At 40.5% G+C, this 23,609-nt stretch overlaps 1 protein-coding gene across 1 annotated transcript in view; it reads right to left on the reverse strand.

Annotated features, from left to right (window-relative positions):
* The window catches only part of BANP (BTG3 associated nuclear protein), a 266,965-nt gene that overhangs the window by 111,990 nt on the left and 131,366 nt on the right, over positions 1–23,609 (reverse strand). The window contains exon 9 of the mRNA XM_075189302.1: positions 18,612–18,779. Coding sequence (XP_075045403.1) covers positions 18,612–18,779 — 168 coding nt within the window. The remainder of the gene's footprint in view (positions 1–18,611; positions 18,780–23,609) is intronic.

Below are 23,609 nucleotides of genomic sequence, written 5' to 3' on the forward strand. Positions count from 1 at the left end.
TCCTCTGTGTCACTCTGGAGATGGTGAACTGTACAAAAGAGCCTGTGTTAGCGGTCTGCCAGTTGTCTATACAGATGTGCACGGACATATCGTTGTTCTTATACAAGGCAGCTGCTACCAGGACAGGCATGGATAGGATGCAAATATTACTATATTTACAAAACAGTCATAAATCCATCAGCCAGAGATGTCATCATAACACACAGGATGGGGGGAGGGATGGGAAACTTAATGAACCACAAAAATAGTAAAGAAGAATAAATATGTCATGTGTCGTAGAGGATGGGGCACTGTTTGGTCTTCAATTTCAACTGCGCACTGAATGCCATTATCGTCCTGGTATCAGTGACTAAGGCTCACTGGTGCTATCCCTTAGACACACATCCAAACGTCCCAGACGCAATTTATATTTGGCTACCAGGGCAGTCACTTTCATTTCCCCCCTGCTGTGATCCTGTTATCCAATGTGCCCCATGGCACTGAAGGTGTAAATGGCAATACTGCATTCAATATACATTATATCTTTCAGTCCAAGCATGGCTACCCAATCCATGCTACCATATGCAGCACGAAGCCACTATATAGTCTTATACCAGTAACCACAATGCTCTCTCCGTCTCCGCCTAGCTCGGAGCACCGATCTATCACCATGCCAGTGCCCAGGATAGAAAGAGCCGAGAATATCATGTCAGTACTTAGTATACAGCCCCCATTATAGAAGACTATATGTGACGGTTTTAAAATAAATATTTGAACTGTTTTGATATCAGTTCCACACCATCTGCTAAATATATTTATAAAGTAAGATGAAAAGAAATCCGTTATCTATGGACTTATTTGCGTAGTCCGATAACATCTTCACAGACGTCCAACAAGATGATCGTCTCCAAAAATTCTCTGGCCAGGCGAAAGTAAAATTTATTCATTTTTAAACATTTCTTTCCATAAAAATAAACACAAACATAAAGAGCAAGGAAGGATAGGTCAGCAGTTCAGCAAGTGGACATAATTTAAACTCTCTGGCTCTGTACAATGTTGATATGAGCGAGAATCGCTGGCAGACAGTGCGAGTACGGAGAGTGAGCGCTTCAACTCTCACCCGGTTTATTCATTGGCTCGTTTCAGTGGCCAGCTGAACATACGTTGTATCACTTTTATTATATCTCCATTCACAAATAAACAGAAATCGGGATGAAGCCGGATCCCGGAAGGTTATAACAGTCCTCAGATAATAGTCGGCACCTATCCCTTGTTTGCTGTTTCCAGGATCCCTTGTCTTATTTATTCATAGTATCGCAGGACAACAGTGTTCATGGTCCTACTGGAGACGGCTTGAATATGATCAGCTGATAGCCCAGCCTCTGTATTTTTTTTAAAGTGCCCAAAAACGCATATAGGTTTATAGGACGACGTTGGCCTCTAAAGAATATAGTTAAGGAAATAGACCAATGAGTCTACTAGACTTGACAAATGTTTGGATCTGTGTCCAATTGGTCCTTCAGCCGTTCTCATGGGCAGGATGTGCCAATGACTGGTTTCATCAGTGGAGTATTTTCAAGATTAAGTTAAATTCCAGAAAAAAGGGGACAGCGGAAAACGCTATAACATATGGGGAGAGTTGCAGATACTGAAACGAAATTCCTAAGAGTAGTTTAATGTTGTTGGACAAACACAGCTCAGTCCAGAAAATAATCCATCAATAAGTAAACTGAACAGACTAAGTAGTTCCACTGTTTCTCTATCTTTCACCAACATCAGGACAGAAAGAAAGAGCCTGAGATTTTTGTTAAGGTGTTAGGCATCAGACAGGACTGCTGGACCAAGCAGGCTCTCTCCTTTATCTGAACATTATACACGAATGGGCCTAGTAGTGAATTATTTCCTTGTGCATCACATAATACACGTGTAATCATACTGGTAAGCCCATCACTGTGTATCTATACCGGGCCTCCCTATACAACAAGGATGAAGACTGCCATGAAATTGCCCAGGAATTTAAAGAATCAGACAAACTGTTGATGCTGCAACATTGGACAAAACAACTAATAAAACAATGATTTATTTGACATAACTCCCACAAAAAATATAACAGATATTTGTCATCTCCTTTTGAATCCGTACTGATCTCCACATTGTACAGCAGAGGATTTGGAAGCACACGCTATATAGAATGACTTGCTGGTTCATATTATTCCGGCCATTAAGCAGATGACCCTCCTAGTTATTACAAGTGACTTTTTTGGATGCTGAAAACCCTACCTCAATCTGTTCTCAATTCACTCCTCGCAAACACTAAATGAAAGCATTTTTCCTTGCTCTCTCTATAGTACATACACAGCTACATATTCCCCGGCGTGCTCCGACTTGACTATAAGGTGTAACTTGTCACTCCCCCCCTTTAACCATTATTATAAACATTCCTTACCCCAGGGGCCAATCCCTTGGGCCTTTTTCCATATCACAGCACCTCACACACACCTTGAATCAATCATTATTTAAAGCCCTGTTCATCTGAACTTATTCCTAAAATGAAAAATATTTGAGAATTTAGCATGCCTCCGAAGAATGAATTTCGGTATGAGTTTTCTTGTCTAGCTCCCTTATATATTTGAGACAAATGAAACACAATATGTCTCTCGATGTGCTACAGAGCAAATGCACAAATTACAGACAATTGGCAGATCATAGGAAGTATGGTTGGAGAATCTGGCTCTAATCCAAACTCTGCAAATATCTCTTGATTAAATATTTAGAAATGTTACTATTAGTAGCTGTAATTTCATTTAGTGATTTGAACAAAGGGATTTGTAACTACTATAAATTTCCACAAAAAAGTTGAATAAAGATTATTCCTGGTGCAATTTGGTCATTAATAGAACAGAAGAGACAATCACGGCAGCACATCTCTGGATTGAAAAAATGTACTGCAGTTTTACATGTGAAACCCAGTTAAAGACACGTCTCTCTTTCATTTATCAAAAGTAGCAGAAAAGAATCTAGAAGAAAAAAAATGTAATCTGAAGTGTCCTAATACCCTAGTGGTGGGCTACAGGCGAGCAGTCACTAGTGGCCCCCAGCTCTATGCCCCCGCTCTGACTTATCCTCTGCTTCATAACGTTGCAGAGAACAAGTCTGAATGGGAGCAGCCGGCTTCCATGTCATGTGACCTGCACACTGCAGCACAGCCAATCGGAGGAGGAGGAGTTAGTGCAGCACATTTCTGCACCATGTGCTCTCCCTTCCTCCTCTGCTGGCTCTGCAGGTAAGTATTGTGGGCTGGTGTGTGGGGCATGTCAGAAGCATGTGGGGGGAGGTTTGGGGGGCATGTGGTGGAATTTTGGAGCAAGTAGAGATCATGTGGGAGCATTCTGGAATGAGTGATGTACCTAGTGAATGGATAGGCTGCATCCTCATAAAGATCGAATCTGCCCAGAAATGGCTACTTCCCCAGAGTGTAGGTGACAGATGCACTTTAAAACTGGTCCCACTGGCTCTGCATAAAATCAATACTATCTTTAAAACATCAAATATGGATTTTCCTAGCAGATTGTAATTACCTTTGTTATTTAATTCTCTGCCAATACACAATATCAGGGGCCATGTACTAGAATTCCTGCTGAACCTGACTCTTCCATTTCATGTGCATATAATGTACATGGCATTAAACCCCTCCCCTGATGATGCGGATATATCCCACTCACCCTATCCCTACAAATCAAACATGCTAAAACTGTTGCTTTGTGGGAGGATTATCACACTTGAACTAGGCTGACAGGACGACACCAGAAGGATATAAAGGGATTATTTACGGAACAAATACAACAATAAAATCTCTCTAATAAATGCCATGCACAGTTAGTAGGCTTAGTAACACTTTATAGAGGTTACATAAAGCTATGTCACAAGAATTAGTGTTATGCATTTATCTTACCATTTACATTACATAAGTGAACGGGAAAATAAAAGCAAACAGGATTTGTGTGCATTTAAAGATAACCTACACATCACAATTACAGCTATATATAATAGACTATATCTGTGCCTATAGAATGGAAAACAAGTCAACAAAATGACCCTACAGAGCAATCTGGTTACTCTGTATATTTGCACATTAATATGAATTATTTCTAAGTAGTGTAAAACTAAGCATCATCCGTAGATCACTATAGAAGAATGCAGAATAATATATATATTAGGAGCAACATAAATAGGAATTGACGTGAATTATGACGTAGGCAGGAGTAACTGAAATAATATACAATAAATATAAATGCTCACTCCACAAGAGAGGAGTACCTGTGAAGTCTCTCTGTGCATGTATATCAGGGATTAAAAATATAACAATGGAGTATGTGTAATAACAAAGGGGTTTACTAGCCTTGCAGACATATACTTAGTATGTTGAACAGAAAAGTCTAATTGTCTGGGAAACAAAAGAGTATGGTCCCAAATAACCAAAATTTTATAGTGATGTTTCATGTCTACATGTAGGTAAATGTATACTCTTAATTGCATGTATTATTATAATTCTGTTATGTACATGAGAAAACTTATGACCTGTATAAGAATTTTTGTCTATTCTCTATATACTGTGATTCACACCCAGGTGTAAATATCTGCCCTATTACACTAATAAAATCTCTCTAATAAATACCATGCACAACTAGTAGCTTAGTAACACTTTATTATACAGGCAATACATTGCCTTTCTGAGTGACCTCACAGAAAAGGGGGGTTTGGGCAAGAAATAAATGTTTTTAAACTCTCCTGCAAAACTATAAAGAGATTGTAATATTCCTAGCAGCCAATCTGTGTTAGGGAACAGGTCAATGTTCCTGCGGCCTCCATCAGGAAATTGTTTTATTCTATTTCTGTATTTCTCCTTTTTATTTTATAAGAAACTCGCTTTCATAATCTTATATTACTGTGTGTCATTTTGTAATCTTAATTTTTATATAGCTTAAGCATTGTCACCATATGTGACATTAAATTTAATTTACTAACGTTCTGCCTTTGTGTTCTTAATGAATACATATGAAAGACAGCTTGTTTATTAAACGTTTCATAACTGAAATACAAAGGATTGTTTGGCCAATGATGATACTAGTTAAATTAAGCTGAATTCTAGTCGGATATACTGTAAGTGATTACATTAAGTTAGAGGAGTAACTGAAGAACGCCTCAAAGTGGAACCTTTGACAAAAAAAATTGGTGGTGGAAGTTTTGGATTAATTAAGAATGAAGCATAATAAGGACTTTTTTAACCATTTTTAAACAGACTAGGTGGTCTTGTAGCGATTAACCCCTTGTCACATACATCATGCAGGCTCAGTTGAGTGCTGTCTGTGACAAACACAAAATGTTTTTAAAAATGGAAAGTTCATGAAAAAATTTGCTTCAATGTTTGTGATGTTGAGATGTATGGCCCTGTATGTTACAGCCACATAATCTTTTTCATGTTATTATGAGTATACAAAATATTCATGAGTGTTACGGAGACTGTAATCATACCATACAGTGGCAGACACGCTCAATGAACGTCCTCAAGGCTATGAGTGAAGATATTTCACTGACTAGTTGAGTCTAATGGAGAAAGTGTCAAAGTCTTACAGGTTCTTCAACAAAGTCAGTTTGCATTTTGCTCAATATAACAAATCAAGAAGTACAGGTCAGAGGGCGTGGCATAGTTATTTAGCCGATTCTCTCTAAAATGATGAGTTAATGATATCTACACTCTGCAATAAGGCTTTACTAAATGCCAAGGGATTTAAATGATCAATCCACTTGCAACATATCTGCACTGTTACACCTTATTAGTATTTACAAGCCAGTGGTTTTCATTCACCTACTTCTGTTAGGAGATACACTGAATTACAGCACTCGCACACACACAGTAAGGGGTGCTTACCGAAAGTCTACAACACACAGATAGGATCAGTAATATAAAAACCATGAGCTACGGCCACTACAAAGGATCCCAAGGGAAAATGTCAACAGAGTTAAACAATCAAAATAATTTGTTATGCAGGCTTGGAATAAGGATTTGGCATGATGGAAGATAGTGTTACAGCGTAGATCAAATCTGGAGTTTTTAACAACTGCCGACGTATAAGTGAGAAGCTTTGATGCACCTAAAATTTGCAACAAAGTTCAAAATGACCTTCGCAATCCTTCTAGGGACAAGATGAAACCAAAACGTTACGTGTTGCATCAGCAGCAAGACTTCACCACCGTAACAAAGGCTGACAGCTAACAAATTTTGACAAGGCCAAGCAACACCGCCTTCGAGAAAAGAAAAATAAAACAGAACACATATGCTGAGAAGATTAGAAGCTGGCTGTTAGGAGAGCGGTAGAAACTACAGCGGTCAGTCTCTTGCACAACCAAATGTGATGTTTCCAACTCATCGTGCCAGAGGAAATACTGAGATGCAACTTCTCTGTGATCCCAACAATCTGTTCCAATTGCCTGGTGCGGGATCATTTACGCTTTGTGAAATTAATGCTCCTTGTGTGTTTTATTCCTTCACCTAACCAATGGTGGAAACCAGCCGAGGTAATACCGGAAGATAGAATTTGTATCTTAACAAAATCCCGTTCAAATGCCTTTCTACAGCCAATGGCAACATAACCACATTCCTCACTTATCTGTGCCTTAAAGATAAAAAAACAATCTAAGAAACTGAACATTACTTTATGAAGTAAGATGGTCAAATGCGCCTTTCAGTGTTTCCCTGACATTCCATTGTAATTCTGCTCAACAGTAAGGTGGGATTGAGCAATTCATCCTATTTCAACTGCAACAACATCCCACATTTTTAGGACAGAGTCCTAATGGAATTTAACTGGGTAAAAAGCAAGAATCTCAGTCAGTTAAGCTCCTGTGACATCACTGTTGTTGTCCCAGTGCATGTGTGTATGAATCCACCAGGCTGGTTTGCTGAATGCAACAAACCAATAAGTACAAGATAGAGAGTATGGGTGTAGTTATTTAGCGGATTCTCTCTAGATGATACTCTGCAATAAGACTTTATGTAATGCAAAATTATTCAAACCTGCATGGTAAACGACGTTAACTTGTAATATATCTGCACTGACGTACCTTATTAGCTTTTAACGCCTGTCTCCCAAATATATTATTGAGTTGAACTCGGCTATATATACACACACACATACATACATATATACATATATATATATATATACATATACACACATATATCTACTATATAAATGCCTAGTGGCGTGTGTGGGAAAAAAAAAAAAACAAGCTGCAGCGCCACCTGCTGGGCAGAGTTATACACTGACCTATATATTTCTTGAAGGAGAAGTGACAGTTGGGAGTGGTTGGTGGTTGTCGGGGGTGACAGTGGGGAGTTTTTAACACCTTAAGTAGCTTGATGAAGGATGTGGCGATGAAGGATGAGGTGATGGAGAAAAATGATGAGGTGGTGACATGTGGACAAAACCACGTTAAAAAAAGGGCGCTTGCGTCGGGAAGTAACGCTCTTCCCCTGAGGAGGCCTGGGCTAGGCCCAAATGCATGACAAGAACCTTTTTAACACCTTAAGTAGCTTGATTTGACTAGAATGCATGAGTATCATGCACGGGTTAACTTGTATACATATATATATATATATATATATATATATATATATACATATATATACATATATACATACACATTAACACACAGACATAGAGAGAGTGAGGTGTTTGCTAGTTTAATTACTGAGTGCTTAACTGAATAATTCTTATGAAAAACTAAACAATTTGAATTTAGTGAAATAGATCAAAAACAAAATCTGTATTTTACAATTTCAATACCTCAAAAAAGAATTCAATATATATCTGCCTATCAAATCTAAACAGCCCACAAAAAAAATAATCTTGCCTACTAAAAAAATAAAAATGTTATATATTTTTTCTCTCCTGTAAATGGAATTTCAGAACTAATGTGGCTTGACGGGTCAAACGCGTAGAAAAATATTACAGAAAAAACCTTTGCCAATCAAAAGCTGAAAACATATTGTACCAATCTATTCTAACGACTAGCCAGTGTTTGTACATGCCAATTCCATCTTCTATTTGACTCTGCTGTAAATGAAGCTGAAAGGTAATAAAAAGAAAAATCTCTGCTGACTAGTCAGCCATGTTCGGTTCAAATAAAGCTTGACCTATTAATGACCTGGGATGAGCCCCCGCCTAGGTATACGGTGTACAGCTCCGATTTCTAACTGCACCTCACACTGACTCTCTCTTCTAACCCTGATTTACAATGCTGCTGTCAGCGTTTCAAATCACATTTATTAGGTCATGTAGTTATTTCTGTGATCCACTGTTTTGACCCCTCCGGTGACCAGTGGATAGAAGTCAGCAAAGGTTCAACCAAATAAATAATTAGTCATTTGGAACAGTTGTGCAGAGGAAACACTCAATTGCACTTTCCAAAATTTTTGCCATTTTTAAAAAAATTTAAAAATAAAATGTATGTTTCACATTAGTAAAATCCAAAAAGGTAATTGTCAAATGAGTATTTGTAGAACGTCAATGAAGACAGAGGAACAGAAGTAGCCACATAATTGTACTAAAAGAGAGGGGGGAAGGGAGAATCAAAACAATTATAAAAAAAAAAAGAAGTACATTTTTGGAAAATCTGGATATTGCTATTTATGATGTCTACAAGACGCAGAACACTGAGCTGAGTAAGAATCAACATCTGTGCTGTACATAAGGGTCTAATTAGCGTTTTCAGTTCCTGACTCAAACACATTCTTTTCTACGCTGAAACTGGTATATAGTCTCAAAGGCTTTCGGGGATATAAAACCATCAAATTATATTTACCCTAAATTAGTTCCATTGTTGCACTCAGCCATCATCATCATCATTTATTTATAATAGTGCCAGCAAATTCCATGGAGCTATACAATTGGGGAGAAACACATTAATAAAAAATACTGGGTAAAACAGACAAAGGTAAGAGGGCCCTGCTCACAAGCTTACAATCTGTAAGTCAACAGGAGTCGGATACATGAGGTTAAAACTACATGTTGCATATTGGGCCAGCCGGATTACAAAAGTAAAAAGTGATTTGCATGCTATGTGATCCAGTCACACAGCAATGTTGGTCAGGGGTCAGAGGGTTATGTGTGAATTGTGCAAAGGGTGGTAACAGGGTAACGAAGGTAGGTTAGAGGGCAGCTGAGGAATATAATAAGCTTGTCTGAAGAAGTGGGTTTTCAGAGAACACTTGAAGGTTTGTAGATCAGAGGAAAGTCTTACTGTGCGAGGGAGGGAATTCCACAAAGTGGGTGCAGCTCGAGAAAAGTCCTGTAACCGGGAATAGGAGGATGAGATGAGAGTGGGAGAGAGTCCCAGATCTTGTGCAGAATGGAGGTGTCGAGTTGGGAGATATTTTGAGATAAGTGAGGAAATGTATGTCGGTGCAGTTTTGTTGATGGCCTTGTAGGTTAGTAGAAGAATTTTATATTGGATTCTGTAAAACAACAGACGACCGATGTAGAGACTGACAGAGTGGCTCACAGAGGAAGAACGATTTGCAAGGAAAATCAGTCTGGTCGCTGCGTGCAAAATAGATTGTAGGGGTTTGAGTCTGTTTAGGGGAAGACCAGTAAGGAGGGAATTGAAATAGTCAATGCGGGAGATGGTGAGTGCATGAATTAAGAGTTTCTGTCGTGTCTGGTGAGATATACGTACAGTATGTATTCTGGAAATGTTTTTTACATGTATGTAACATGATTTAGATAGAAAGTCAATGTGGGGAACAAAGGATAGTTCTAAGTCAAGGATCACACCTAGGCAGCGAGTTTGTGGGGTGGGATTTATGGTCATGATGTCAACAGAAATAGAAGTGTCAGGTAGGTAACTTCTGTTGGTGGGTGGGAATAGATAAATGTACATTTTTGTTGTATCTGTATTACATTTTTAAAAGAGCAAATTAACTCACTACTGGGCATCAATATACATAAGTTGAATTTCCTCAGACAAATATTAAACCTGAAATAGCTTAAGCTGCATGCGTGTGTCCCATTCCTTTGTTGAAAGTGAACACATACAAAATAAAATAAAGCTGCTTAAGGGCCCGAATATTAGTGTTGAAAGAGAACAGTAGTTGAAGGATGGACAATAACTTTTACTTTGTCCGCATTTTTTTAAAAAATAAATATTTATAAAGGAAATTGATATAAACAATCACGCTAAACTATATTGGATAATAACAGAATTTCTTTGCTTTTTGTCTTTTACGTAAAAGAGTGGGTGAGGGGAAAAAGGGGGCGGGTGTGGGGGGGTGAGAGACTAGGTACATAACAGGTATAATTAATAGACAAACAGAAAACAAAATAACTTTAAGTGCAAATATAAAAATATACAGAAATCACCAAGACGATCATAGAAAAGGAATGGGATGCCAAACCTCATAGTTTATAAAGTCAGTAAAGACACCTCGTGGAGGACCATTAGAGGGCTCGGGGAAAGGCTTGGATGGTTAAAGTGGGGAGGGCGTCTTCAAAGAGGATGAACGGTTGAGACTTTCCCTCATATACAAGAATGTATCTGATACTTTCCATTCTTGCATTGTGCCAAATAAGGTTCATAAGAGCCCTGATGGTAAGAGGGCCAGGGGTATTTACAGTTTTTATTAAATTAGGGATTTAGCAGCTGCGAGGATGGGAGAGATCAATCTTATAATTTGGTCGCTCACATCTGGAGGGAGGGAAGGTCCATGGGTCTTTTGGGGACTGAATGTTCAAACAGTGAGTTAAGAATAAATACTACTTTATCCCAGAATGGGACAATACAGGGGCAAGTCCACCATACATGAAAAAGTGTGCCAGTATGGCAACAGCTCCACCCGCAGCTTGGGTTGGAATAAAGGAACATTTAATAGAGTTTGTCCGCGGTGTAATACCATCTAAAGTATAGTTTGCATGCGGTTTCATTAATTTGTGTTGAAATGGAACAGTCGGTGCTTTTAACAGAGTGTTTGACGTGTTCATTAAGGAGTCGCAAATCTTTCATGCAGTCTGTACTTAATGAGCGTTCCCATAGAAATCCATTGTATTGTTACCAAGTGTTAATATTTCTGAATGCTCTGGCAACATAAAAATTGACGCTCGAGGTTATGAGAATGCAGTTAAATGCTATAAAATAACGTACGAAGCCTTTGTATAGAATTATTTGCGTCACTCTGGCAGGGGGAAGGGACAGCGCAGAAAATCCTAAAGCTTCATTGACCTGAGTGATTGGTTGCAGTCTCCTGGGTAAGATAAATACTATATGCACTGATAGACTCATTTAAACACATGGACGTGGCCAGTTATGTCACAACAAGTTTATTCTTTGTTAATTACACTTTCTGCTGAGTATCCTCTGGCATTTCCTGCAAGCTGCAATGTTTTGTGTTTGTGATGAGTGTGAACAACATTTTACCATCATTCATCATGTACGAAAATTTCACTTTTTGGGCTTAGTGGTCTAGTGCTGAATCAAAACAAAGATTGGCCCTTTCTCCTTTTTTCAATATCGCCTTTCAAATGCTCAGCCAAATGTAAAATCAAGGCATAATTCATTCCATAAATAGCCTACAAAACACAGCAGTGTTAGTGATCTATAACCTGGCTACTCTAATGTGGTTTGGCAGTTTTCAGTGTCTGGTCATTTGTTTTTCTAGTTCAGGAATCAATGTGAATGGCTCATTTTCTCTACCAGCTGCTACCTAAACAAAACAACAACATATGATAAAGAGACCTTAATGGTATAATTAAACTTGTTTAGGAACGCTGGGTACACAGTACGGTGTTTTCAGCCTACTATCGGGCCAATCACCCGATAAACCACCGAATGGCCCGATATCGCATTAGTGTGTACACTGCAACGATGAACGATTATTGTTCCAAAGCCCATCGTATCGTTTCATTTGATTTTTAAACTGAACTAAAAATCTCTATAAATGATGGAACTAAGCTGGGCAAATTCTGCAGTGTGAACGCACTCAGGACCAGCAGTGCCCATAGATCTCTATGGATTGTGCAGTCACCATCTTTTTAGCCGATGGTTGTGACAGATGAGGTAAATGGTGTAAACCGTGTATAGTGTGTACATAGGAATCGGCTGCTGATTGGACTTTATCTTTCTTTAAGCCTTGGTAAAATTGTTAAGGATATCACATCTTCTATGGCCATAAACAAAATCCTCTTTACGATTTAAGCGTTCAGTACAAAGGTCACATGGACATTAGAGCACGAGGCCTGATAGTATAATGTGGGAGCTCTTACTTTACATGCATATTAAACACATCGAATGTGCTGCAATATTCAGGAGGTTACTGTAAAAATGACCATACTGGCCCTGTCAGTCTCTGGAAATCCCACAGAGGAAGCGTATTATCCTGTGTTCATTGGAACTTATCTATTTTGCACATCACAACTGTTGAGTGAAATTCTAGATTCAGCAAAAAGCTGTTGTCAGTGCCTTCCAAGTTCATAAACAGTGACTAGTTTCCATTAGATGCTTAATCCACTTAAGATTTATTGGAGATGATCTCGGTCTGACACAAGATATTCAGATGGGAATACAGAGTCCAGGTTGCATCAGAGCTCAAAAGCTTCTAGGTTTCCAACTCTCTCATTAACAGTAGTGATGTCCAAAAAACAAAATATACAGCGTACAGATTAATAAAAATAGATAATCAAGATTTTGTGTGGGAACGAGTGTAGGGATCCAGGTGACCAGTAATGATTGACAGAAGGTTCACACACATGTTGCAATCTGGCCTCCTCTGCTGCCCATCCTGTGCTTTGACGGAATACCAGAACAATGACGCCCACCACGATGTAATTTCGGTAAGCATTTGATCTGAAAGAGCAGGTGCAGATCACAATACATAGCTGTTTAGTTCTGCAGATCAGAGAACTTCAGAAATTCCCTTATATGGATAAATTGCTCACATTGGTCAAGTCCAACAAGTGGACTGTAACGTGTGAGGACACAATGAAGGTATGGAAGCACCAGTGATCAAATCCATTAAATTAAGTTTGAGTAAGACAATAAACTTACATGCTTATCAGCTTAATAAACTACATTATTGCTGGAACAGCTACGACATGAGTATGGTGATTTTGCTTCACACCATCCACAGTCTACCCTGCTCGAGTGTCAAACCGTGGGCCACCAAACATGACCGACAAAGCTCCAACAGATCTTGATAACATTATTTTTGGACATCGGGAAATTGGGCCAATTGCCAGATGTTGCAGCATCATTACCATTTATTTATATAGCGCCACTAATTCTGCAGCGCTGTACAGAGAACTCACTCACATCAGTCCCTGCCCCATTGGAGCTTACAGTCTAAATTCCCTAACACACACACAGACAGACAGAGACTAAGGTCAATTTGATAGCAGCCAATTAACCTACTAGTATGAATTTTTGGGGTGTGGGAGGAAACCGGAGCACCCGGAGGAAACCCAGAATATACAAACTCCTCACAGATAAAATCATGGTCATGAATCGAACACATGATCCCAGTGCTGTGAAGCAGAAGTGCTAACCACTGAGCCACGCATTGCCATCAGTGAGCCCAGGGTTGCATTTTGCTTACTCCCATTATTATTCAGATTAAAGTATTATTTCCCATATTGCACAACTACACCAAGCAACCAGCTGCTTGGTGCTCAGGTTACCAATGAACGTAGACAACGTAGCTTCACATGCAGTCACTGTCCAAACAAAATGAACGTCTCGCCAAATCAGATAATGACCAGGATCAACGGGACCACCCACACCATAATATGCAGCCAATAAGGTCTAAAGTGACAATAGGAGACTGCCAAAATCACACTCTGTATAAGTCTGTCATGACAGACTGTTAATTTATCACTGAATAACTTAAACAGTGTTTTTCTTAAATAAAAATATAATTTTTGTAATAAAATATAATTTTGTTAGAAGTGAACAGTTCTTTAATGTATTATGTGTTTGCAGCTCGTGGATCACAGACCTCATATAGGCGCTATCGGCAGATTCCGCCTTCAAGCCCCTGCAAAATAAGTAAAACATCCAACAATTCATATTGTCCTAACACCTTTAGTTACAGAGCACCACTCACTGCAACCGACTCTGCAATATCTATACAGAACCATGTTGATTTCAGCCAATAGTACAGAGAGTTAAAGAGCAACAAGATTAATCTACATGGTGACAGAATTGTGCTAAGAAAGATTGTCTCTAAGACATAGTTTGTTTTGCAGATGTTCATACACAAAAGGAAGCAGCTGTAAGTTCAATCATCAGAAGCCAGATCTTTATTTCAGTATTCCAGGTACTTAGCAAGGGACGCCCGGAATACCTGGATGCTGGTGCAGTTCTCAGAATGAACACATATCTGGGATGTTTCGAGTGAGAGCTGAGGGGAGGGAGATGTGTACAGTCTGCAGCTCTGGACGCGGTGGGTGCTTGGCAGACATCGGGGCCTAAAAATGGCCCCGGGGAGCCGTTAAGATGATTTTCAGCTCTCAGTCTGAGCCAAATCAGCTCACAAAAATAGACATCATATATTATGTCACAGCAGGATCAGAACTGATGGTTCACAAACGAAAACTCTTGTTTGTTTTAGAGATTTTTAAAGACCAACATCACAGTTTTCAGCTGGTGTGTAAATGGGACGAAGCCGCCAGCGGCCCCTCTGTCCGACTGTCTATGTAGCTAACAGCGCAAAGATCAAAGGTGTCAGGGAAGAAGTTCATCGTTCTTGTGATTCCCATTAAAAATTACTTTTTTAGCAAAAATTATCAATGTTATCTCTTAACTTTGCAAGCAGTCCCTGCGTAAAGCCATTGACTATGTAGACAGATAGGGGAGGAAACAGACTCAGTAGGCTTCTAGTAGTGGGATGGCCGGCTTCCTGGAGGCTGACGGGTCATGTCTCTCAGAGTGGGCAGCAGTATACTGGTAGATAAATATTTCTATAATAAGATGTATTAAACATTCTGATATGTAATTGGGTAACACAACATGCTTAGCTCATACAAAGCTGCTATGTAGTTTTGGACTAATCCTACATTATGAAGCTGCAGCTGTTATCCTTGTAGCTTTACTCCCAGAGATTTGCAAACTTCCAACAGCCAATGGACCACTATCTGGGTGGAACAAGAGGGAGGAATTTTTTTTTTATTTTTTTTTTTTTACAGACTATTCACCAGAATGTCTTCTGATTTGTATAAAAGACACTGGAGAACTATATTGTAATCACCAGAAATAGGAATGGGACACACAGGGGCCCTGCTTAGCAGGTTGTAGGGGGGCCACAAGAATTTTGATGGTGGACCCCTTGAAAGTTATACCACCAGCTGAGACCAAACTGCTGTGTAGAGCTAATATGGAGACACAGTGATTTCATAGCAGTAAAAAAAAAAAAAAACAGAGAGAAAAACACTAACGTAAGATTGTATTTATGTAATACTGGTAGCAGGCCATTTGCCAAAATCAAGATCATTAAAGAGACAATCCCAATACTACTGTAAATACAGAACCCACCACAGCGCCAAAGCCCACAAAGATATGTATTATTTTAAGTATTATTATGATTTATTTGGAAAGTGCCAGGCAATGTCTGTACGGCTGCACAAATGGGAAATATATCTAACTTACAATTACAAACTGGCACAAACGGCAGAGCTGACAATCTACAAGGATTGGCAATGCGAGCAGTGCACATTGGTGCAGGAAAGGTCGGGACTCCCTTTGCCAAAAAAACAAAAACCCCAAAACACATTCACTCTGTAACCATAACTGGGATAACTAGAGGACTCTGATCATATGCGCGGGAAGAAGATTATAATTATAATATTTAATGTATTTTCATTTCAGGCTATTGGAATGAAGTCACATTTGGAGAATTGAATTTTTCCATTGCAATCAGATTTTGGCTCCCAGTGCAGAAGATACAGTGGTTACTTATAATGAGCAGCCAAAAGACCAGTACGGGGAATAAATTCTGATCCCCTTTTATCTGGGAGAGTCTCCAAAATGCTGCTTTTAATATAAGATGTACAGCTCTTCCACAACTCTGCTTATAAAACTCAGGCAGGAGCCAGGAATGCCCTATGCAAACATCGGGAAAGCCAAGATTTCCAACCATACAAGTGACTGGCCATACACGCTTACCTTTCAATTCAGAATTGCCGCGCCATCTGCGCTGGCCACTGTGCTCTGCCGGGTGCACAGGTCAGTCGTCTGTGACAACTGTATACAGCTAAAAACTCTGTACAGCCTTGTCCCCTTTATAGCTATACTAATAATTTGAAGTTTAAAGTCTCTTTAGAGATCTTCAGATTATTGCACTATTCCAACGATATACACACAGATACATATTTATATATTTGGCTGAGTATCTCTGTTTTAGAAAGCAATAGACACACCTACTAAGTAAGTCACACCCGCCTGCAGTCAGTGGCACCCACTCATATGGCTGGCGATAGGATACGGACAAGATCGTGTTCAGTCTGCCCAATCACAGTAATCAGGAGAACATTGTACAGTGCAAGCTCCCGTCTCCTTTATCTCCAACCAATAGAATTGCATGCTACACCTTGGTTCTGAAGCAGCGCAAGGCATCACAGTAGTTGTAAACATACAGAAGATGACTTGGCACTTCTGTACTACAGCCTCAAACTGGATTTTTTTTTTTTTTTTAATAAATAAACACTGCAGAGGAACCGCTGCTCAGTGACTGAAAAGCAAAATGTTTTGAGCTAAAATTGCAAAGGTATGTAGAGTGCTGCTAGGCGGGGAACGACTGTCCCGATTGCCACCTATGGATCTGCCACTGAATATGATTATATCAATATACACAGCAAACCTCACCCCCCAGACCCTGTACCAGCCTCACCCCATGCAGCGGTGGTCACTCCCCCACTACTGGGGAACAAGTTCACAAACCACTTTGTAAAATAAACATTCAACATGACAGGTTCTTTTTAACACAATGACCTACGCCAATGCCCCAATCCCCCTAATATAATCTGCCACATGCTTTTACACACTCACTGTGGAGAGTTGAAATTTATTGAAAGTGGAAACTACCATAATGCCATATATACACGGTCATCCACTGTCAGCGCTATATATACATGGTCATCCACTGTCAGCGCTATATATACACGGTCATCCACTATCAGCGCTAATATCAGACACACACGCTCTAAATTCCAAGTTTATTACACCGCCTGCAAGCAAACAATACTCTCAACCACTAACCAACAAACCTAAATCATAATGGCTAAACACCAAGTCCCACCCTGTTCACACAAAGTGAAAACAATTCAACCATCATGTTCTGTTACGGCCCAAAGACTTTCTGTGCCATGTAACATTCAGGGCTCTTCTTCAGTTATATCTGGGAGCTAAACCACCAGCAGCTGGCAAACTCATGCCACCGGCAATAACTTGTACCATTTGCTAGGGCACAGTATAAAGCAGACTAATATATACACATTTAAGCAAAATCAAGCATTTAGCAGGAGAATATCAACACTAAAAGTGGAAAATCTTATCTGAGCCCCCCCATCATTCATCCACTGGCTGCGAGGAACCCCTCCTCATTCATCCACTGGCTGCGAGGTACCCGCCTCATTCATCCACTGGCTGCGAGGTACCCGCCTCATTCATCCACTGGCTGCGAGGTACCTCCCCATCATTCACCCACTGGCTGCGAGGAACCCCTCCTCATTCATCCACTGGCTGCGAGGTACCCGCCTCATTCATCCACTGGCTGCGAGGTACCCGCCTCATTCATCCACTGGCTGCGAGGTACCCGCCTCATTCATCCACTGGCTGCGAGGTACCCGCCTCATTCATCCACTGGCTGCGAGGTACCCGCCTCATTCATCCACTGGCTTCGAGGTACCCGCCTCATTCATCCACTGGCTGCGAGGTACCCGCCTCATTCATCCACTGGCTGCGAGGTACCTCCCCATCATTCACCCACTGGCTGCGAGGAACCCCTCCTCATTCATCCACTGGCTGCGAGGTACCCGCCTCATTCATCCACTGGCTGCGAGGTACCCGCCTCATTCATCCACTGGCTGCGAGGTACCCGCCTCATTCATCCACTGGCTGCGAGGTACCCGCCTCATTCATCCACTGGCTTCGAGGTACCCGCCTCATTCATCCACTGGCTGCGAGGTACCCGCCTCATTCATCCACTGGCTGCGAGGTACCTCCCCATCATTCACCCACTGGCTGCGAGGAACCCCTCCTCATTCATCCACTGGCTGCGAGGTACCCGCCTCATTCATCCACTGGCTGCGAGGTACCCGCCTCATTCATCCACTGGCTGCGAGGTACCCGCCTCATTCATCCACTGGCTGCGAGGTACCCGCCTCATTCATCCACTGGCTGCGAGGTACCCGCCTCATTCATCCACTGGCTGCGAGGTACCTCCCCATCATTCACCCACTGGCTGCGAGGAACCCCGCCTCATTCATCTACTGGCTGCGAGGAACCCCGCCTCATTCATCCACTGGCTGCGAGGAACCCTGCCTCATTCATCCACTGGCTGAAAGGTACACCACCTGGCGGGGACTTACCTGTGGTGCTGTATGAAGAGTTTGAGGGAGTTCTTCGGGAAAAGCTTTTCACTGCCAAGCTTTGCCCGCGCTGTTTCCTGCGCCAGGCTGTGCGACACTTGGAATCAATGCTCTGTTTGATTCTATACCAGTCAGATTCTGTGATCCTGAATTTGTGGAAAAGGTGACCTGGTTGAAAAAGGAGATAAAAGGATCTTTATTAATCAAGATACATTTTTATGATATAGCATACATACATTTCTCTAACAGAGTTTGGGAACGTTCCCCCAAGTGCTGGCACAGTGCAGGTAAAAATACAAAGAAAATTCCCCCAGCACACTGCTATAACCAGCATAAAATTGCAAAAATGCAAAAATCTCAGTTGCACACATTTGCAAACGTATGGAAAGCCACCTGCCACTTCCAGGCGCTTCTGCTAATGGGGTGGTCCTAACTCTAATCAATGAGAGTCCCAATTTTTGGGCCATACATATATGTGTTTTTAAATTGAAAGCTGAATAACCAGGAGGTACCCCAAACTCCTGCAAATGTTAATATAGCACCAGCACTTCCCATCAGCTACTGATGACATGTTTCTCAAACAAACAATATAGAAGTGGAAGTAGCTCAATCAATCTGTAGGTTCATAGCAGGTGCTTGAAAGGGCGGGGTTATGCAAATAGGCACAAAGTGCAGATACATCCAACTCTGATTCAACATAACATCGCAAAAACACCCAAATAAGACATCATAGAAAAGAAGCAAAACAGGAAATATGAGAATTATTTGCATACTTTGAGCAAAGCAAAAAATAGTCATTTAAAATACAATTTCCAGAACATTTCCAATTGCTGATGTCTGTAATAAATATGATATTATATTTTCTAACGTCTCTGTACAAAACTAATATAATGGTAATGGTGAACTGCTCTCGCACACACTTTCCAAAGAAAGTTTGTTTAACAGCAACACCTTGTTGTGACCTTAGAAAAAACTTTACTTGGGGAAATGACTGATTATAAGTGAGGCCATCAGAACTTGCCGATTATAAGGGAGGCCATCAGAACTCACCGATTATAAGTGAGGCCATCAATACTCGCAGATTATAAGGGAGGCCATCAGAACTCATCGATTATAAGTGAGGCCATCAGAACTCACCGATTATAAGGGAGGCCGTCAGAACTCACCGATTATAAGTGAGGCCATTAGAACTCACCGATTATAAGGGAGGCCATCAGAACTCACCGATTATAAGTGAGGCCATCAGAACTCACCGATTATAAGTGAGGCCATCAGAACTCACCGATTATAAGTGAGGCCGTCAGAACTCACCGATTATAAGGGAGGCCGTCAGAACTCACCGATTATAAGGGAGGCCATCAGAACTCACCGATTATAAGTGAGGCCATCAGAACTCACCGATTATAAGGGAGGCCGTCAGAACTCACCGATTATAAGGGAGGCCGTCAGAACTCACCGATTATAAGGGAGGCCGTCAGAACTCACCGATTATAAGGGAGGCCATCAGAACTCACCGATTATAAGTGAGGCCATCAGAACTCACCGATTATAAGTGAGGCCATCAGAACTCGCTGAACTCTAATTCTACAAATACTGTTTACATGGAGTTATACATAAAGGTGTATCACTTGTGGATAATAAAAGGGTAACGTACAGCTGTACAAGCCACACAGGCTTCTCCCATGTACCCAATGGAAAGAGAGAGGATTTTGCTTTGAGTTATACTAACACTTGTACAGTTTACAGCAGAGATTTCTGATAGTTTTGCTTCATGTTGTCCCAGAAATATAATAAATCATAACAGGATGAACAAAGGACATTTGTAACCAAAATGAAGTGAGATCCCCCTTGGGCCCGAGTCAATATTATTTTTAAGTTTTAAGATTAAGAATGGAGTAACAAGATGCATTCTCAGCTATTTGCTGTAAGGATTGGGACACATTTGTATGAGTAATTTTGTGATTGATCACAATTGAGACATTTCATATTGCTCACCGTTACAATAAATCGGATATATGGGAAACTGCAATAACACATAAGAGCTGCGTTAAAAAAGCAGAAATGATAAAAGAATTTGCGAGTTCCTATAGTAGAAGATTTGGCTGCGCTCGTACCACACCATTTCACCACCACAAGGGCGTGTAGCCGTGAAATCTTGAACTTGTAGAGTTGTAATAAACTATTACTTGACGGCTCACTCTTTGGCAGGCTATACACATATTCTTAAATCTTAAGTTTGCATTTTTGCAAGCTTGAGAGATTTCATATGTTAAATGGGTTATTTTGGTACGAGCTGAGATCCTGGGGTGCCACATTAAATATAGGAAGCTGCCAACTCTTTCAGAACAAATGTGAACACAGAAGGGAACAATTCAATTGCATTTCAGTTCAATAAAATGTGTGAAGCGTATTCAGCCCACTGAACTCTGCAGTTTATTGGAAGCGTTTCTCATTGCAATGTCAGCCAGAGCGCAAAGATAGTGCACGCACCTTTAGGTGTAAAATACCTTCTGTAACCGTACATAAAGAGGGATACAACGAGCATCTGTATACTGAGTATTAATCAGCAGAATAACTACTTGCTGGATAGAAGAACATCAGAAGAGAAGCACAGATACTGAGATAACCTGTCTTCTGTAACACGGTCAAAACTTAATCACTACATTAATTCATAGATAAACATAACTGTTGATCTGAAAGGTCCATATAAATTCTAGGTAAACTACAGCTTAATCCTATCATGGGAAGACTGGGAACGTTATGTGCTCCCTTTACCTGTGAGATCAACCTTTACATTAAGAACCGGTATTAGTCTTCCTGTGCAACATTCAAAATGGAATGGGAGAAAGTCGATAGTGGATTTAATGTAACAATGTACTGCAGCCGAGTCACAGGGTAGGGATGATAGTGGTTACAATGTGACAATGTACTGCAGCAGAGTCTCTTGGTAGAGATGATAGTTCTTAAAATGTAACAATGTACTGCAGCAGAGTCACATGGTAGAGATGATAGTGGTTACAATGTAACAATGTACTGCAGTAGAGTTGCAGGGTAAGGATGATAGTAGTTACAATGTACTGCAGCCGAGTCACATGGTAGAGATGATAGTGGTTACAATGTAACAATGTACTGCAGCAGAGTCACATGGTAGGGATGATAGTAGTTACAATGTACTGCAGCCGAGTCACATGGTAGAGATGATAGTGGTTACAATGTAACAATGTACTGCAGCAGAGTCACATGGTAGGGATGATAGTAGTTACAATGCACTGCAGCAGAGTCACATGGTAGAGATGATAGTGGTTACAATGTAACAATGTACTGCAGCCGAGTCACATGGTAGAGATGATAGTGGTTACAATGTAACAATGCACTGCAGCAGAGTCACATGGTAGGGATGATAGTGGTTACAATGTAACAATGCACTGCAGCAGAGTCACATGGCTGAGATGATAGTGGTTACAATGTAACAATGTACTGCAGCAGAGTCACATGGTAGAGAGGATAGTAGTTACAATGTAACAATGCACTGCAGCAGAGTCACATGGTAGAGAGGATAGTAGTTACAATGCACTGCAGCAGAGTTGCAGAAAACACTTCTAAGGGCATGAACAGAATGGGGTAAGCTATTTAAGTCACAATTAATTTTGCATATACTACAGGGGGATTGCAGTGACAATAATAAGCTGCGATACAAACTAGTGCGGTTTGTTGCAAACAAAAAATATATAAATGTGTCATATGCAACAAAACCAAGAAATCTTAGTCATAGTCTATGTATTGTATGGTTTGTTATCTATATAATAAAATGTATTTATAAACCAATGTAAAAAAAACAACAACCCAGAGACGCAGCAAAGATTCTGACCAAATATGAATACTTTCCATATACAGATGTGTTCATATTTTATATTTCCAATCATTACAATGTGTTGTGTTCCATTGCTCAGGCCTAATTCTGTATATCTCCTTACAGACGCTAATGACAGATAACGAGGAAAGGAACTCTCTCACTTCCTGTGTATCGGAAGCCATAATCGCAGAGATTAAGGCTGTACTATAACCATCCCTGACCTGCCAGGTACAGAGTAACCAGAACTTACCATGCACCATAAAATGCTGGTGTAACCACCGCAGTCAGAGGCGGCTCCTATAACGCGGCCTTTAACTACACTTCTTCTAATGAGATGGAAACCGGGATAACACAAATAGTGCAACCTTAACTACATGACAAATATAAACAATGAGAGGATTAATGCAGCTCATCCTCTCCAGACGCTGGTTATGTAACAGTCTGGAAAATGCTCTAAGCTGCTAACTGGTCTCCAAGTGGTTTTACTACCCCAAAACAAGCGTGTCCCTTTCATTTCATGGTAAAGTGCAGCCATTCCACAAATCCCACCGGGGAGGTAAATTAATAGAAAAAGCCTCAGCAGCTCTAACAAGGATCAGGACAACATATATAAATGCTTTATGGGCCATAACATCGCAAGATTAGCTGCGCACGTTTCACTCATTAAACCTTCATTTTGCACATGGATAATGGATCAAAGATTTCATTTGTACCCCAGATCATCTTCCATTACAATCCCTTAATGAGGCACAATTATCTCCAGTTTCCAGTGACGAAATCATTAAATAGCTCTGGGTTGATTCTGAACTTTGCATTATAAGAAACAGGCCGTGTGAATTATACAAAGCCGAAACCTTCACTAACATGAGAAAAGCCTGGAAAGGACACGGATCTGTTCTCATCTAATGGAGATATACATCCAGCCAAACCCTCCTCCTGCCAGCGAAGCCTGTTCTCATTTCTGTATTAACCCCTCGCTGATGACATCTCTGACGGTAGAGAACGTTGAAGTATTACACATTACTGAGTGCCAGGGACGGCAGCTATGTGAAAATACCAACTTACACATCAGTGCAGAGAGAGCAGATTGCTGATGTGACAGCAGGGGAGCAATTATTACAGCATTTGCAGCTTTCCAGTCCAGA

This window comes from Mixophyes fleayi, chromosome 10 (assembly GCF_038048845.1).
Source record: "Mixophyes fleayi isolate aMixFle1 chromosome 10, aMixFle1.hap1, whole genome shotgun sequence".
Taxonomy (NCBI): Eukaryota; Metazoa; Chordata; class Amphibia; order Anura; family Limnodynastidae; genus Mixophyes; species Mixophyes fleayi.